Here is a 12,982-nt window from a genome sequence, read left to right on the forward strand (position 1 = left end):
TTCAACATTACTGAAGCACTTGTTGTGCAGTACGAGTAAAAGGCAAATATTCAAGCGCTTGCAGGATTCTTTAGTTAAATGTATGTATAAAATGTATTTTATAAAAAAGACCATATATATTTTTAGACCCTGCTTTAAAGGTTCACAGTTGAAGTTTATAATTGTAATATACAATATCATAACATTTTGATCTGAACAAAAAATGACATCTGCTTAATATCAATGAAAAATAAAGCGCTTGCAGGATTTCTAAAGAAAACATAACAATTGTAAAACAATCAAATAAATACAGATGTTGAACATTCTCAGAACCTTTCAACTTGGATTTCACCGGTTTTTCAGTTTGTGTTTATGTTCCGCGTGGAATCTCCGAGACTGTGACGCGAGCACCGCTCCAGCTGCACAAAACACCCCCGACACGAGAGAAAAGCTGCAGCTGCACGCGGTGGAACCTAGATGGCGCTCACGCTGCGGTCCCGGGGCGGACATTACCACAAAAGCCCAAATGACGCCACACTTCAGCTTTGTACACCGAAACGAGAACTGGAACAGTTCTGTCATACTCCATTACTGGCAGCGAACTATATTAACGCTAACATTAGTGGCGTGCCCCCGTCAGGCCGATTGGAGCGAGCCTTGGTCAGGTAGTACAGGTGCTGGTCATAAAATTAGAATATCATGAAAAAGTTGATTTCAGTAATACCATTCAAAAAGTTAAACTTGTATATTAGATTCATTCATTACACACAGACTGATATATTTCAAATGTTTATTTCCTTATAACTGACAACTAATGAAAGTCCCAAATTCAGTATCTCAGAAAATTAGAATATCTCCATAAAGTTGGTCAGCAGCAGGAAGCATGAAGTGCTCTAAAACTTCCTGGTAGACGGCTGCGTTGACCTTGGACCTCAGAAAACACAATGGACCAACACCAGCAGATGACATGGCACCCCAAACCATCAATGACTGTGTGACAAGGTGTCAATGGTCATCTTTTGGACAACTGTCACGTCAGCAGTCTTCCCCATGATTGTGTAGCCTACAGAACTAGGCTGAGAGACCATTTAAAGGCTTTTGCAGGTGTTTTGAGTTAATTAGCTGATTAGAGTGTGGCACCAGGGGTCTTCAATATTGAACATTTTCACAATATTCTAATTTTCTGAGATACTGAATTTGGGACTTTCATTAGTTGTCAGTTATAATCATCAAAATTAAAGGAAATAAACATTTGAAATATATCAGTCTGTGTGTAATGAATGAATCTAATATACAAGTTTCACTTTTTGAATGGTATTACTGAAATAAATCAACTTTTTCATGATATTCTCATTTTATGACCAGCACCTGTGTGAGTACTACCATCCCTCCAAATTTCAAGTCTACGACTTAGTTTGGTCTGCACAAAATCGCTAATATCACTCACAGAGACACACACACACTATCAGCACTAGCACTAATGAAGGCTGACTTAGTAAACAGCTTTAATACCCAGAGTCCATGTGTCAATCACATTTATGTCTATACAGGGAATCACATCTGCATGAGTGTGTGTGTGTGTGTGTGTGTATTTTCTGAGAGCAACAGCTCTGCTGCCCTCTCCTGGTGACACACACACACACAGCCTTCCAACAGGTTGTATAGACGTTTTGTGTTTTATTGATCAGAATGATTGTCTCCTGCTTTACAGCTGAAATTGAGTTTGTTTCATAATTTATGAATTTTGTAGCATTAAAGGGATAGTTCACCCAAAAATGAAAATTAGCCCATGCTTTACTCACCATCAAGCCTCATCGCATCCAATCGGAGTTATTTAAAAATGCCCTGGCTCTTTCAAGCTGTATAATGGAAGTGAATGGCTGTTATTTTTCAATAGTCCAAAAAAGTGCATCCATCCATAATAAACAGTGCCTCACACGGCTCCGGGGGGAATACAGGCCTCCTGTAGTGAATATGTGTTGTTCTATTGTGAACGCGCATACGACAGTTAGTGCAAGCTAGAGATTACTGTTTATTAAGTTTTAAATATGGATATTTTCCTTACAAAAATGCATCGATTCACTACAGGAGGCCTTTATTCACCCCCTGAAGCAGTGTGAGGCACTTTTTATTATAGATGGATGCGCTTTATTGGTCTTCTATTGGACTGTTGAAAAATAACAGCCATTCACTGCCATTATAAAGCTTGGAAGAGCCAGAAGGCTTTTAAATATAACTCCGATTGGATTCGTCTGAAAGAAGAAAGTCATATACACCTAGAATGCCTCGAGGGTGAGTAAATCATGGGCGAATTTAAATTTAATTAGTGAACTTTCCCTTTAAAACTCTTATTTTCCTGTTTATTTCTGTCAAGCTGCTTTAAAACTATCTGTATTGTATAAAGTGCCGTAGAAATAAATCACCTCAGCTTTCAGACTCTAGTTTAGTAAACCCCACTGACTTTCATTATATGGACAAAAACACCCAAACGATTATCAGAATATCTGAAAGTCATTCAGAATTCATGAAATTCATACAGAATGATCATGGAGAGATTAGTCACTCTTTATCAGAAACTTCAGGGTAGAAAAACACAAACATATTTCAGAGATGAGAAACGCATCAGATTTATTCACACGTGGAAGCGGCTGAGATCAGATATGAACCGCAGTCAGCATCAGGAGACGCCACTCAGTCTGTGTCGCACCCATGTGACCCGACCAGCCACCAATCACGGCCCGTCTGAGGTCAGAGGTCAAACAGTCACCGCTGCAGCAAACTCTGACACATATAACGGTTAAAAACGGAGCAAACAGGAAGTAGTCCAGCCCTCCCTCCGCAGGGCACAGGAAGAAACAAACCTTAGAAGCACAACGCTACAAAACCACGTGTGTTTGTGTTAAATCAGAAGATCACATGATGATTCGGCCCGCTCCCTGAGACTCACTTCCTGTTGGAGGCGGGGCCTTTGTGGAACAGGTAAATCGACCTCTGGAGTCCTGAATGAGAAACCAAAACAAAATCAAACGCGTGACCATTTTATAAATCCAGATCAGTGTAGCAATACACTATATTGCCAAAAGTATTGGCACCCCTTCTAATGAACAGGTTTGACTACTTTAGTCATTTCCATGAGTACAAAGAATTGTGTGTTTCTAGTTTATCAACAGTTTGGGCAGAACATGAACAAAGAGTATTCTCACTGCTTTATGAAATTACGGTTGAACCTTCAACCTTATCTTCAGCTCAGTTTACACTCATTTCCTCAGAATAGATTCAGAACAAAAGCCCATGATTCACATGTGAACACTAGAGGTAAAGCCGAATTACACAGAAAGTTCAATTTCAACTAGAGCTGCTTTATAGCTGAAACTGAATATGTTATTATAGATGAAATCAGTGATTCCCAAACGAGGAGTTTCACAACAGTGTGACGGTTTTTGCTGTGTATTACTCTGAAGCTGCTTTGAAACGGTCTGTATGCTGTGAAGCGCTTCAGAGATAAACTGGACTCATGTGTGTTTTCTGTGGTCACCGACTCTGGACGGTGTGTGTGTGTGAGACAGTGTGTACCGTTGTGAGGCGTCCCAATCAGCTCGTAGCTGCTGAAGCCCACCTCAGACGTCAGGAAAGAGCTGAACTGATCCGGCTTCAGTCTGATGCTCCTGTAGTTCCTGTGCATCGCCTCCTGCGCACACACACACACACACACACACACACACATCTCTCGAATGAGCTGCTGTTACACATCAGGGTCAAAGGTCACTGAAAAACACATATGTACATGAAAAATCACTAATTTAAGCATGAATTAAAAACGAAAAAAATACCATAGTATAAATGTACTAGAGTCAATTCAAGTCACCTTTATTTACACAGCGCTTTTAACAATACAGATTGTGCCAGAGTGAGTAACACATCACTGCATGCAGATGCACAAAACGCCATCATCCTCATCTCTCCTTACTGAGAGTGAAATCTTATGTACTGTAACAGGCTACCGCTAGCAAGGAGCTAACCATGTCCCTTTAGTGGCTCGCGTTATTTGCTTTCTGTGCCTTTCTGAATACAGACACCAACCCATCCCTGCACTTCACACCCCCTGCACGGCCTGGAACATAACATTTATTGTGTTATTTTCGCTGTTGTCCGCGCTTGTTTATGTACAATACCTGCAGAGCTTCTGATGGTTCGGCCGGCTTAGAACAAGGGCGGGTTTATGCAAATGTTGGGGGCGTAGTGATCCCGACTGTTGCGTCACAGTCGGTGTTATGTTCTGATTCGCCTGTTTTTCAGTGGTCTTTTTTAATCATGAGATTTACATATGAAGGAGGAAACTATGGTGTTTGAGGCTCACTGTATGTCATTTCCATGTACAGAACTGTTATTATTTAAATATGCCAGGGTAAAGACAGTTTTTCATTCTATGGCACCTTTAAATACAAGCAGCATCTCATCATAGAAATATCAGCATCTGCTTCATATTTATTAAAAAAGAGCTGTTTTTCCTCCACATTCTCACTATATCAAACTCTTTCAGCTGTCAGTCTCTTGAAGTGGCTGTAGGAGCTCCGATGTGTGTGTGTGTGTGTGTGTGTGTGTCTGTGTTTGAGTGAGTGTGTGTGTGTGTGTGTGTTTGAGTGAGTGTGTGTGTGTGTGTGTGTGTTTGAGTGAGTGTGTGTGTGTGTGTGTGTTTGAGTGAGTGTGTGTGTGTGTGTGTCTGTGTTTGAGTGAGTGTGTGTGTGTGTGTGTGTTTGAGTGAGTGAGTGAAAACATCAAATCAAGAGAGATCCAGAAAAAGCCAATTCAAGTCAAATTAAATAGTCAATTCCATAACACTGTTTAACAATTCAACATATGATAATTGGAAAGGAATAAATTAAATGATGATATGTTTGAAAATATAGCAAAAAAGGTTAATTTAAATAAAACTACCACAAATAAACAAAAACAGAGCTAAACAAAAACCTTCTGAAAAGTGGTTTGACCGTGATTGTAAAACAATAAGACAAGCGCTACGATTAATCTCAAATCAAAAACACAAAGATCCAGTCAACTCAGAATTACGCTTAAAGCACTCAGAACTTCTGAAACAATACAAGAACACACTGAGACAGAAGAAATTAGATTATTATAACAACACACTTCAGAAGATCAGGGTCAGTTCTGGAGCACTTGGAACAGTCTGAACAATACAAAGCCACAAGAACTAGCCATACAAGATGGTCAAATTTGGAAAGATTATTTTGAGAAGCTCTATACACATCAAACTGACTCTGAATAATCCCAACCAGTTAAAAGCCCTTGAAAAACTGAACGCTCTTGAATCATGGATCAAAAACAACCAAAATCCTCTTGATTATCCAATAACCCAACAAGAACTCAGTGGAAAACTGAAATCCCTCAAATGTAAGAAATCCTGTGGCCCTGACAACATAAACAATGAGATGCTTAAAAACATCTCTCCTGAACTTCAGACTGCATTACTCAAACTCTTCAATCTGACTCTGAGTTCAGGCGTTTCTCCTGAGGTCTGGAACACAGGACTCATCTCTCCTGTCTTTAAAAGTGGAGACAAAACAGATCCTAATAACTACAGAGGGATATGTGTAACCAGTAATCTGGCAAAAGTATTTTGCTCTATAATCAACTCTCGGATTTCAACAAACTGGAATGATCATCCTTTCAGCCATTGGCTCGAACAGATCACACGAACACGGCAAACAATGGCAGCTCAAATGAACTACACTGCCCTCTTCCGTCATACTACTACGATACAGTTTCAAATTAAAAGTCCCTCTTGCAGGAGCCTTTAATACAGAACACATCTGCATTAGTAGTACCATATATATATATATATATATATATGTATTTTTTTTATTCTGTTATGTACAATGCTTTGGCAATATGTATCAAGTATGTCATGCCAATAACACAATATGAATTGAATTGAGTGAGTGAGTGTGTGAGTGAGAGAGAGAGAGAGTGTGTGTGTGTGTTTGAGACAGTATGTGAGAGTGTGTGTGTGTGGAGGGAGAGAGTGTGTGTGTGTGTGTGTGTGGAGGGAGAGAGTGTGTGAGAGAGAGAGAGAGAGAGAGAGCGAGAGAGAGAGCGAGAGTGTGTGTGTGTTTGAGACAGTATGTGAGAGTGTGTGTTTGAGTGTGTGTGTGTATGTGTGTGTGTGGAGAGAGTGTGTGTGTGTGTGGAGAGAGTGTGTGAGAGAGAGAGAGAGAGAGAGAGAGAGAGAGAGCGAGAGAGAGAGCGAGAGAGAGAGCGAGAGTGTGTGTGTGTTTGAGACAGTATGTGAGAGTGTGTGTTTGAGTGTGTGTGTGTGTGTGTGGAGAGAGTGTGTGTGTGTGTGGAGAGAGTGTGTGTGTGTGTGTGGAGAGAGTGTGTGTGTGTGTGTGGAGAGAGTGTGTGTGTGTGGAGAGAGTGTGTGTGTGTCTGTGTTTGAGTGAGTGTGTATTAGTGTTACCGTGAGTCTCTTGCGGCGGCTGTAGGAGCTCCAGGGCTGGGGTTCGAGGATCAGCACTCCTCCAGGTAACAGGTGTCTGTAGATGCGGTGAAACAGTCTCTGGATTCCAGCGTCACCGTAGTTCAGATGAACCCACTTGGTCAAACTGAGACACAGAATGACATCGTACTCGGCACACTGGGACATCACCGCCTCGTCACTGTCCGGCACATAGTCACCCTGAACACACACACACACACACAATCATTAGCAGCAGCATTAGCTCTCTCTCTCTCACACACTCTCTCTCTCTCTCTCTCTCTCTCACACACACACTCTCTCTCTCTCTCTCTCTCTCTCACACACACACTCTCTCTCTCTCTCTCACACACACACTCTCTCTCTCTCACACACACACACTCTCTCTCTCTCTCACACACACACACACACTCACACACACACACACTCACTCACACTCAAACGTTACCTTCAGGAAGTATACGTTGCAGGGGAACAGGCCGGGGGTGTGAGGCATTATGGGAGGAGCGGCGATGGGTCCGCGGCAGCGCATGAAGGACACGGGAAACCTGCGTAACGCATGACCCTGCTCCAGCTCCAGGCCCAACAGAGGCACCAACCCCATCTGACCTTTGACCTCTGACCCCTCGTCCAGCGGCTCGCCACTTAACCCGGGAATCTCGGATAGGAAGTAGCGGAGGTTCTGTCGGGCGATGCACACCAGCGCTCCATCAATGTCGACGCCCAGCACGCGCTCGGGGCTCCAGTGCCCGGCGATGGCGAGGGTCACATGACCCGTGCTGCAGCCCACATCTAGGACCTTCTTCCCACGGAACCACTCGGGTTTAAACACAGCCAAGCGCGGGTCTGCGCTCGGCGACGGCGTGCGGTAACCGTAGTAACGGCTGTAGCTTCCATACTGGAACGTGCGGGGCGTCTTGTGTGGGGCTTTCTCCGCACCTGGAGGTGGAGCTCCGCTGACTCCGCCCACAACAGGAGTGTGAAATGCCTGGTTGTGCGCGACTGTCTGTTTAGTCGGCGTGATGGACAGGCGGTCCGAACGGCTGTTGGTTCGTCTGCGCTTCCTGTGTTTGGACAGCTGCGTCTGGGAGGCGGAGCTTAACGAGGAGGGGTGTGACCGTCTCCTCGGGAGAATGGGTGGCACCACTTCATCACGGCAGTTGATTGACGTGTTGAGTTCGTAAGAACACGGGGACTCCTCTACAGGCTTCTCCGAACTAGCGGACACGCCCGACCCATCGTTGACCTTTGACCTCTCGCCATCCGAAGGTTCAGCGGTTGCTCCCGGATGGTGTCGGTTGCGATGTCGGCGCCGGCTCTTCAAGGGCGACACCAAGACGCCCGCCGCTGAGTCTCCGCCGCGTCCGCTCAGATTCAGAGGGTCAGTGATGTCTTTAGGAATCAGGATCTCCACCGGGTCTCTGCTTTTCCTGGGAAGTGGCGAGGATCTGGGCGTCTGGGCGTTAGTCACCTTACTGACCTCCTCGTCCAATAGGCTGTTGAGATTCAGTGGGTCAAAGATGTTCCCGCCCAGCAGGAAGTTGGAAGGCAGAACCGGGTCGCATTCGGAGTTTGCGCGGCGTCGGCGTTTAACGAGACTCGGGTGTTTGAAGCCTATGCTCACGGTGTAGCGCCGCTTGCTCAGTTTCTGTGTCTCGACTCGCGACTGCAGGCCGTTTTTGATCGGCTCAGCATGTAGAGTCGCAGCGTCGCTGTCCTGAGGGGTCACATGATTGGCGGCGAGTTCGGTTAGCACCATGTTAGCGCTCACCTCATCCTGGACGGCGATGGGCAGAGGACGGGCGTGCAAACTCTCCCCGCTGGCGGCCGGAAGCTCACTCTGAACAGACATCACGCCGCACATCCATCAGCCTCTAATAACACAACTGCAGGAAAACACAACAGAATAAATTAACAAAAAGTTATGAGACCTTTCAAGTCTACACAAATTCTAAAATTCAGTTTTTACATTTTTAAATAAATCAGTTTTCTGAATAAAACCTTTGTCTGAATAGTACAATCCAATAAAATATGCTTCTCAGTCATTTTAACTCTTCATACTTACTTGACTATAGTCAGTGTAGTTTTTGGTGCATTAATGTGCTTGTGACCCACGTGCTACATCCGTCACTCAACTCACAACGCCACGCCTAGTTAATTTTAATAACCACGCCCCATAGGAGGATCCACTGCACTGCTCATGAATAATGCGAGAACCAAACGCACCCGCCCCTATCCGACACAAACACACACGTACGTTACCTCCCTCACACTCTCTCTCTCTCTCTCTCTCTCTCTCTCTCTCACACACACACACACACACACACACAAACTAAGCGCGATCGTGTCTCCGCTTTTCTCGCGCTGTGAGTAAACGCGCGTGAAAATCACACAAAAATACCTCACACGGCACACTAAAGCGCTCACTGAGCCGCATACAGACCTGTACTGAACTACTGTAAATATGAGATGTACTGTTAGATCGTGACGATTAAAACAGATTGTGCTCTCTCGGTTATTCACGAGTGCGTGAGCTCGCGCTGCTCCATCTCGCGCTGTGGCAGCAGACCCGCGCGCTTATATACGCCAGCGCGGACAGAGACTGACGGACAGCCGCGCCCGCCAATCAGAAAGCAGGATATAAGCTAAGGCCCCCTGAACCACCAATGGCGAAGCTCAGAGCGAAGGCATGTGCTCTCGGTCACCGCCCCTCCTCGCCAAATAGGTATCCAGCGGACTGCCTGCGCTGACCCGACACAAACTAATCACCATCATCGATATCAACAAATATAACCCGCTGAAGACAAAAACGACCCTTAATGTTTAATTAGAATTTATATTTGTGGCGAATCCCATCGTGCTGCTTCAGCGAGCAGTCATAGACGCCCGTCGCATGTGTAAACAAGCCCTCGGCGCTAAACCGCTCTAGCGACCGAATAACGATTAAAACACGCGTTAAGTGTCGGTGACATCGTGCACTGGGAGAATTAAACACCGAGAGCGAGTTTTAAAGAGACCCTCCCTCGTTTCTGCAGGAGAAGGGGGAATTCTGGGAAATGTAGTCCAACTTGTTGCAAAACTGTTTTCTTTTTCCACAGAAGGATCCAGAAGAAATGTGATCTTGATCCAAGGTTCAGTCAGCAAAACAATATATAGTTTCCATCACATCGGTTTAGTTGTGCTGTGTTTAGAGAGGAAGAAAAGGAAGGCTACTTCATTCTGTGTATTTAGTTTTTAGTAAGTATAGAGGTATCTCCAATTAAAATAATAATAATAATAAAAAACATAAGACAAAATGAGGCGTCACGAGCGTCAGATTGAAATGCTGGTCATAAATCACATCAGTTCTTTCTGCAGAGAACTGATCCCGTCCACATGTGTATTTCAGAAGTGTCGTGTCAATTATGACAAAAAAGATACAAATTATAACATAGTAAGTAAAAATATGGTTGAAAATCATAATTATGGGATATGAATGACATGAGAAATGATGACATGCAAAGTCAAACTTATGACAAAAAAGGCCAAAAATGACTATTTATTTAAATTTTGTAATGAATTTGTAATCTCATAATTATGACTGTCGACTTTAAAAGTAATTTCTAAGCCATAATTTAGATTTTTGATCTCATAATTATAATTTATTAGGCTATTATGAGTTTTTTTCTGACATCCCTGCTATATGTGTGGTGGTTTACTGCTAATGGAGACTGTCCTGGACCTGTGTCTGCTGGCTTGGTCAAACTAATGGAATACGTCCCAAAGCACTCTACAGGAAAGCACTCTTTAATGGGTCAAAGTGCATGGTTTGTAAGGTTTGTAATGGTAGCAGAATTTGTGTCATGTTTCTATAGTTTTTTCAGCAGGAATGGCAGAAATGGGCTTCCATACAATCAAAGCGTAAAGGCCTGATAAAACACACACATCTCAGAGATCCGTCACAGAAACACAGATGTTTGACCAGAACATCTTTAAGACACACACACCATTTGTTTGGAGTCTCAGTCAATTCTGGCTACTATTTAAGACTGTTTTTGTTGAAGATCATGTTGAATCTTTCTGTTTATGCGCATGTCTTTGCTTAAAGGAATAACTGCCTTTCCAAACCTGTGGAACATGAGAGAAGATATTCTGAAGAATGCATGAGCCAAACATTGTCTTTAAATGTATGAACAAAAAAACACAACTCTAAAACATTTAACAAAATAACTTATTTTTCAATGAGACATTTGATGCTCATTTTGCTGTGTTTCGTGTTTAACAAATGTGACTAAATAACTTAAATCACAGCATTGATTAATTATTATTATTACGATTCCATTTCCATTCCTCTTTCTGGCACACAGCTGAAAATAAAAACATATTTGTGACTTTATATTTACACAATTTTATGACAGGTAGTGAAAGTGAAATGACATACGGCCAAGTATAGTGACCCATACTCTGCATTTAACCCCTCCAACATGCACACACACACACGCACACACACACACAGTGAACACACACCCGGAGCAGTGGGCAGCATTTATGCTGTGGCGCCCGGGGAGCAGTTGGGGGTTCGGTGTCTTGCTCAAGGGCACCTCAGTCGTGGTATTGAGGGTGGAGAGAGCGCTGGACATTCACTCCCCCCACCTACAATCCCTGCCGGCCCGAGACTCGAACCCACAACCTTTGGATTACGAGTCCGACTCTCTAACCATTAGGCCACGACTTCCCCTTGAAGAAGTCAGTCAAGGCCTTTTTACATTGATTATCACACTAATAAAATCACATACATTTCTCTAATATTTTCTACAGTATATACTGATAAACTGAACATTGACTTCAATGGTCAGAGAGATTTCTATTGAAGTACAGCTCAAACTATTTCAGATATAATGAATTAAGCTACAAACTCACAATGTTTCCATCTGACATGTATTTTGAGCTGCAGCTGGTCATATTAATGGAGTTTTTCGCTTATTACTGAAGACTGAAGATGCAAAATGCAGAGGAACAGACGAACCGATTCATTTATACTGGAACCGCTCTGATTGATTCATACTCAAACCCGATTCACTTGCACAAAAACCCCAAAACAAAACAAAAATCTCAGAATCAGTTAAACCATTGTGTTGCAAAATGATTTGAAGCGCTCCAATCAGAAATCATTTGATTCAGATCGGGACTTCAGAGCGTTAAACACAGGCCTTAAATACACTTATAGACCATCAGGAACATGTTATTTGCATAAAATTTACTCGTTCATTAAATTCAGCAAATAAAATGCTTATTAAGAACAAGATTTATAAACAGAAGTCAATACAGTTAATAAGATGGATAAAAACAAAACCCCTTTTCACACTGATATTTCCATTAAAGGGACAGTTCACCCAAAAACGGAAACGGTGTCATCATTTATTCACACTCAGGTTGTTCCTAACCTGTAAGAAAAAGAAGATATTTTTAAGAATGTTGGAAGAAATACTCTGGAGGTCAATGGCTACCGTTTGTCAAAATCACTTCTTTTGTGCTCAACTGAAGAAAGAAGCTTGTGCAGGTTTAGGAGAGAACTTCAGGGCAAAGTGATGATTTTGAGTGAACTGTCCCTTTAAGAGCTCTGCTAAAACAGAATATAAACTGAGCAATGCATAAGAACAAGAAAACAAACAAATAACTACATTTCAGATAATCCTCCACTGCTACACTGTCCTGTCAAGAAAACACCATCAATATAACATTGAAATGCTGTTCAGGTGAATGCTGCCTTCTGGAGAGCTGCTTCATAAGTGATGAATTCTGCAATATTGACCTTATTATTTTCCTGTTTATCTTTGTGAAGCTGCTTTAAATCAATCTCTATCAGTCTCCGTCTTGTATAAATCACTACAGAAATACATGTGACTTGACCTGTGTCTGACCTCATGACCTCTGACCCTCAGACAGACACCAGCGAAGAAGAGGAGAATCAACACTGTTCAAGTTCAAGTTTATTTGTATAGTTATTTTTATTTTTAAGATACAAATCGTTGCAAAGCAGCTCTACAGGAATTTAAGTTTCCACAATATATTTAGATATTGCAGAACCTTAATATATTTAACTTATGGAAAAATTTGTTAATTGTGTATGTTGTCTGAGCGTTGGCATCCTCTGAGGTCCTCTGAGGGGTTGGCATCATCTTTTCTCAGGTGTTCGGTCATCTCAGATCATTTAAGGGTTGGATCCAGACTGAAGCTTCTGTCATTCCTAGTTACCACGGGATGTTAATCAACAGAGAAACAAATAGAGACATAATTAGCGTAGCTGCTGTTCCATCTAAGCACAAATGATTTGTTCAACCCAAGCTAAAGAATAATAATAATGTACATTTGATCAGATATAACTGCAGTACAAGATTATAAGATGCATTATGTGAATGCTTGGCTAAAGAGATGTGTCTTTAATCTAGATTTAAACAGAGAGAGTGTGTCTGAACCCCGAACGTTATCAGGAAGGCTATTCCAGAGTTTGGGAGCCAAATGTGAAAAAGC

At 42.6% G+C, this 12,982-nt stretch overlaps 1 protein-coding gene across 2 annotated transcripts; it reads right to left on the minus strand.

Moving 5' to 3' along the window:
• Window positions 1–2,412: 2,412 nt before the first annotated feature.
• LOC306859248 (7SK snRNA methylphosphate capping enzyme-like) lies at window positions 2,413–9,516 on the minus strand. Of its 2 annotated transcripts, XR_013783287.1 has the most exons (6): window positions 8,538–9,516; window positions 6,921–8,358; window positions 6,455–6,673; window positions 3,553–3,667; window positions 2,841–2,978; window positions 2,526–2,721 (listed from the first exon to the last, which is right to left on the minus strand). XR_013783287.1 is itself a non-coding variant. In XM_079400190.1 (5 exons), the coding sequence occupies exons 2-5, from the start codon at window positions 8,334–8,336 to the stop codon at window positions 2,923–2,925; spliced, it is 1,806 nt and encodes a 601-aa protein (XP_079256316.1). In that variant the 5' UTR covers window positions 8,337–8,358; window positions 8,538–9,516; the 3' UTR covers window positions 2,413–2,922. The 2 variants fall into 2 exon arrangements, 1 of the variants encoding a protein (XP_079256316.1); XM_079400190.1 differs by having other exon boundaries at window positions 2,413–2,978.
• Window positions 9,517–12,982: the final 3,466 nt, after the last annotated feature.

Source organism: Barbus barbus (genome assembly GCF_936440315.1).
Source record: "Barbus barbus genome assembly, chromosome: 40".
Lineage (NCBI taxonomy): Eukaryota > Metazoa > Chordata > Actinopteri > Cypriniformes > Cyprinidae > Barbus > Barbus barbus.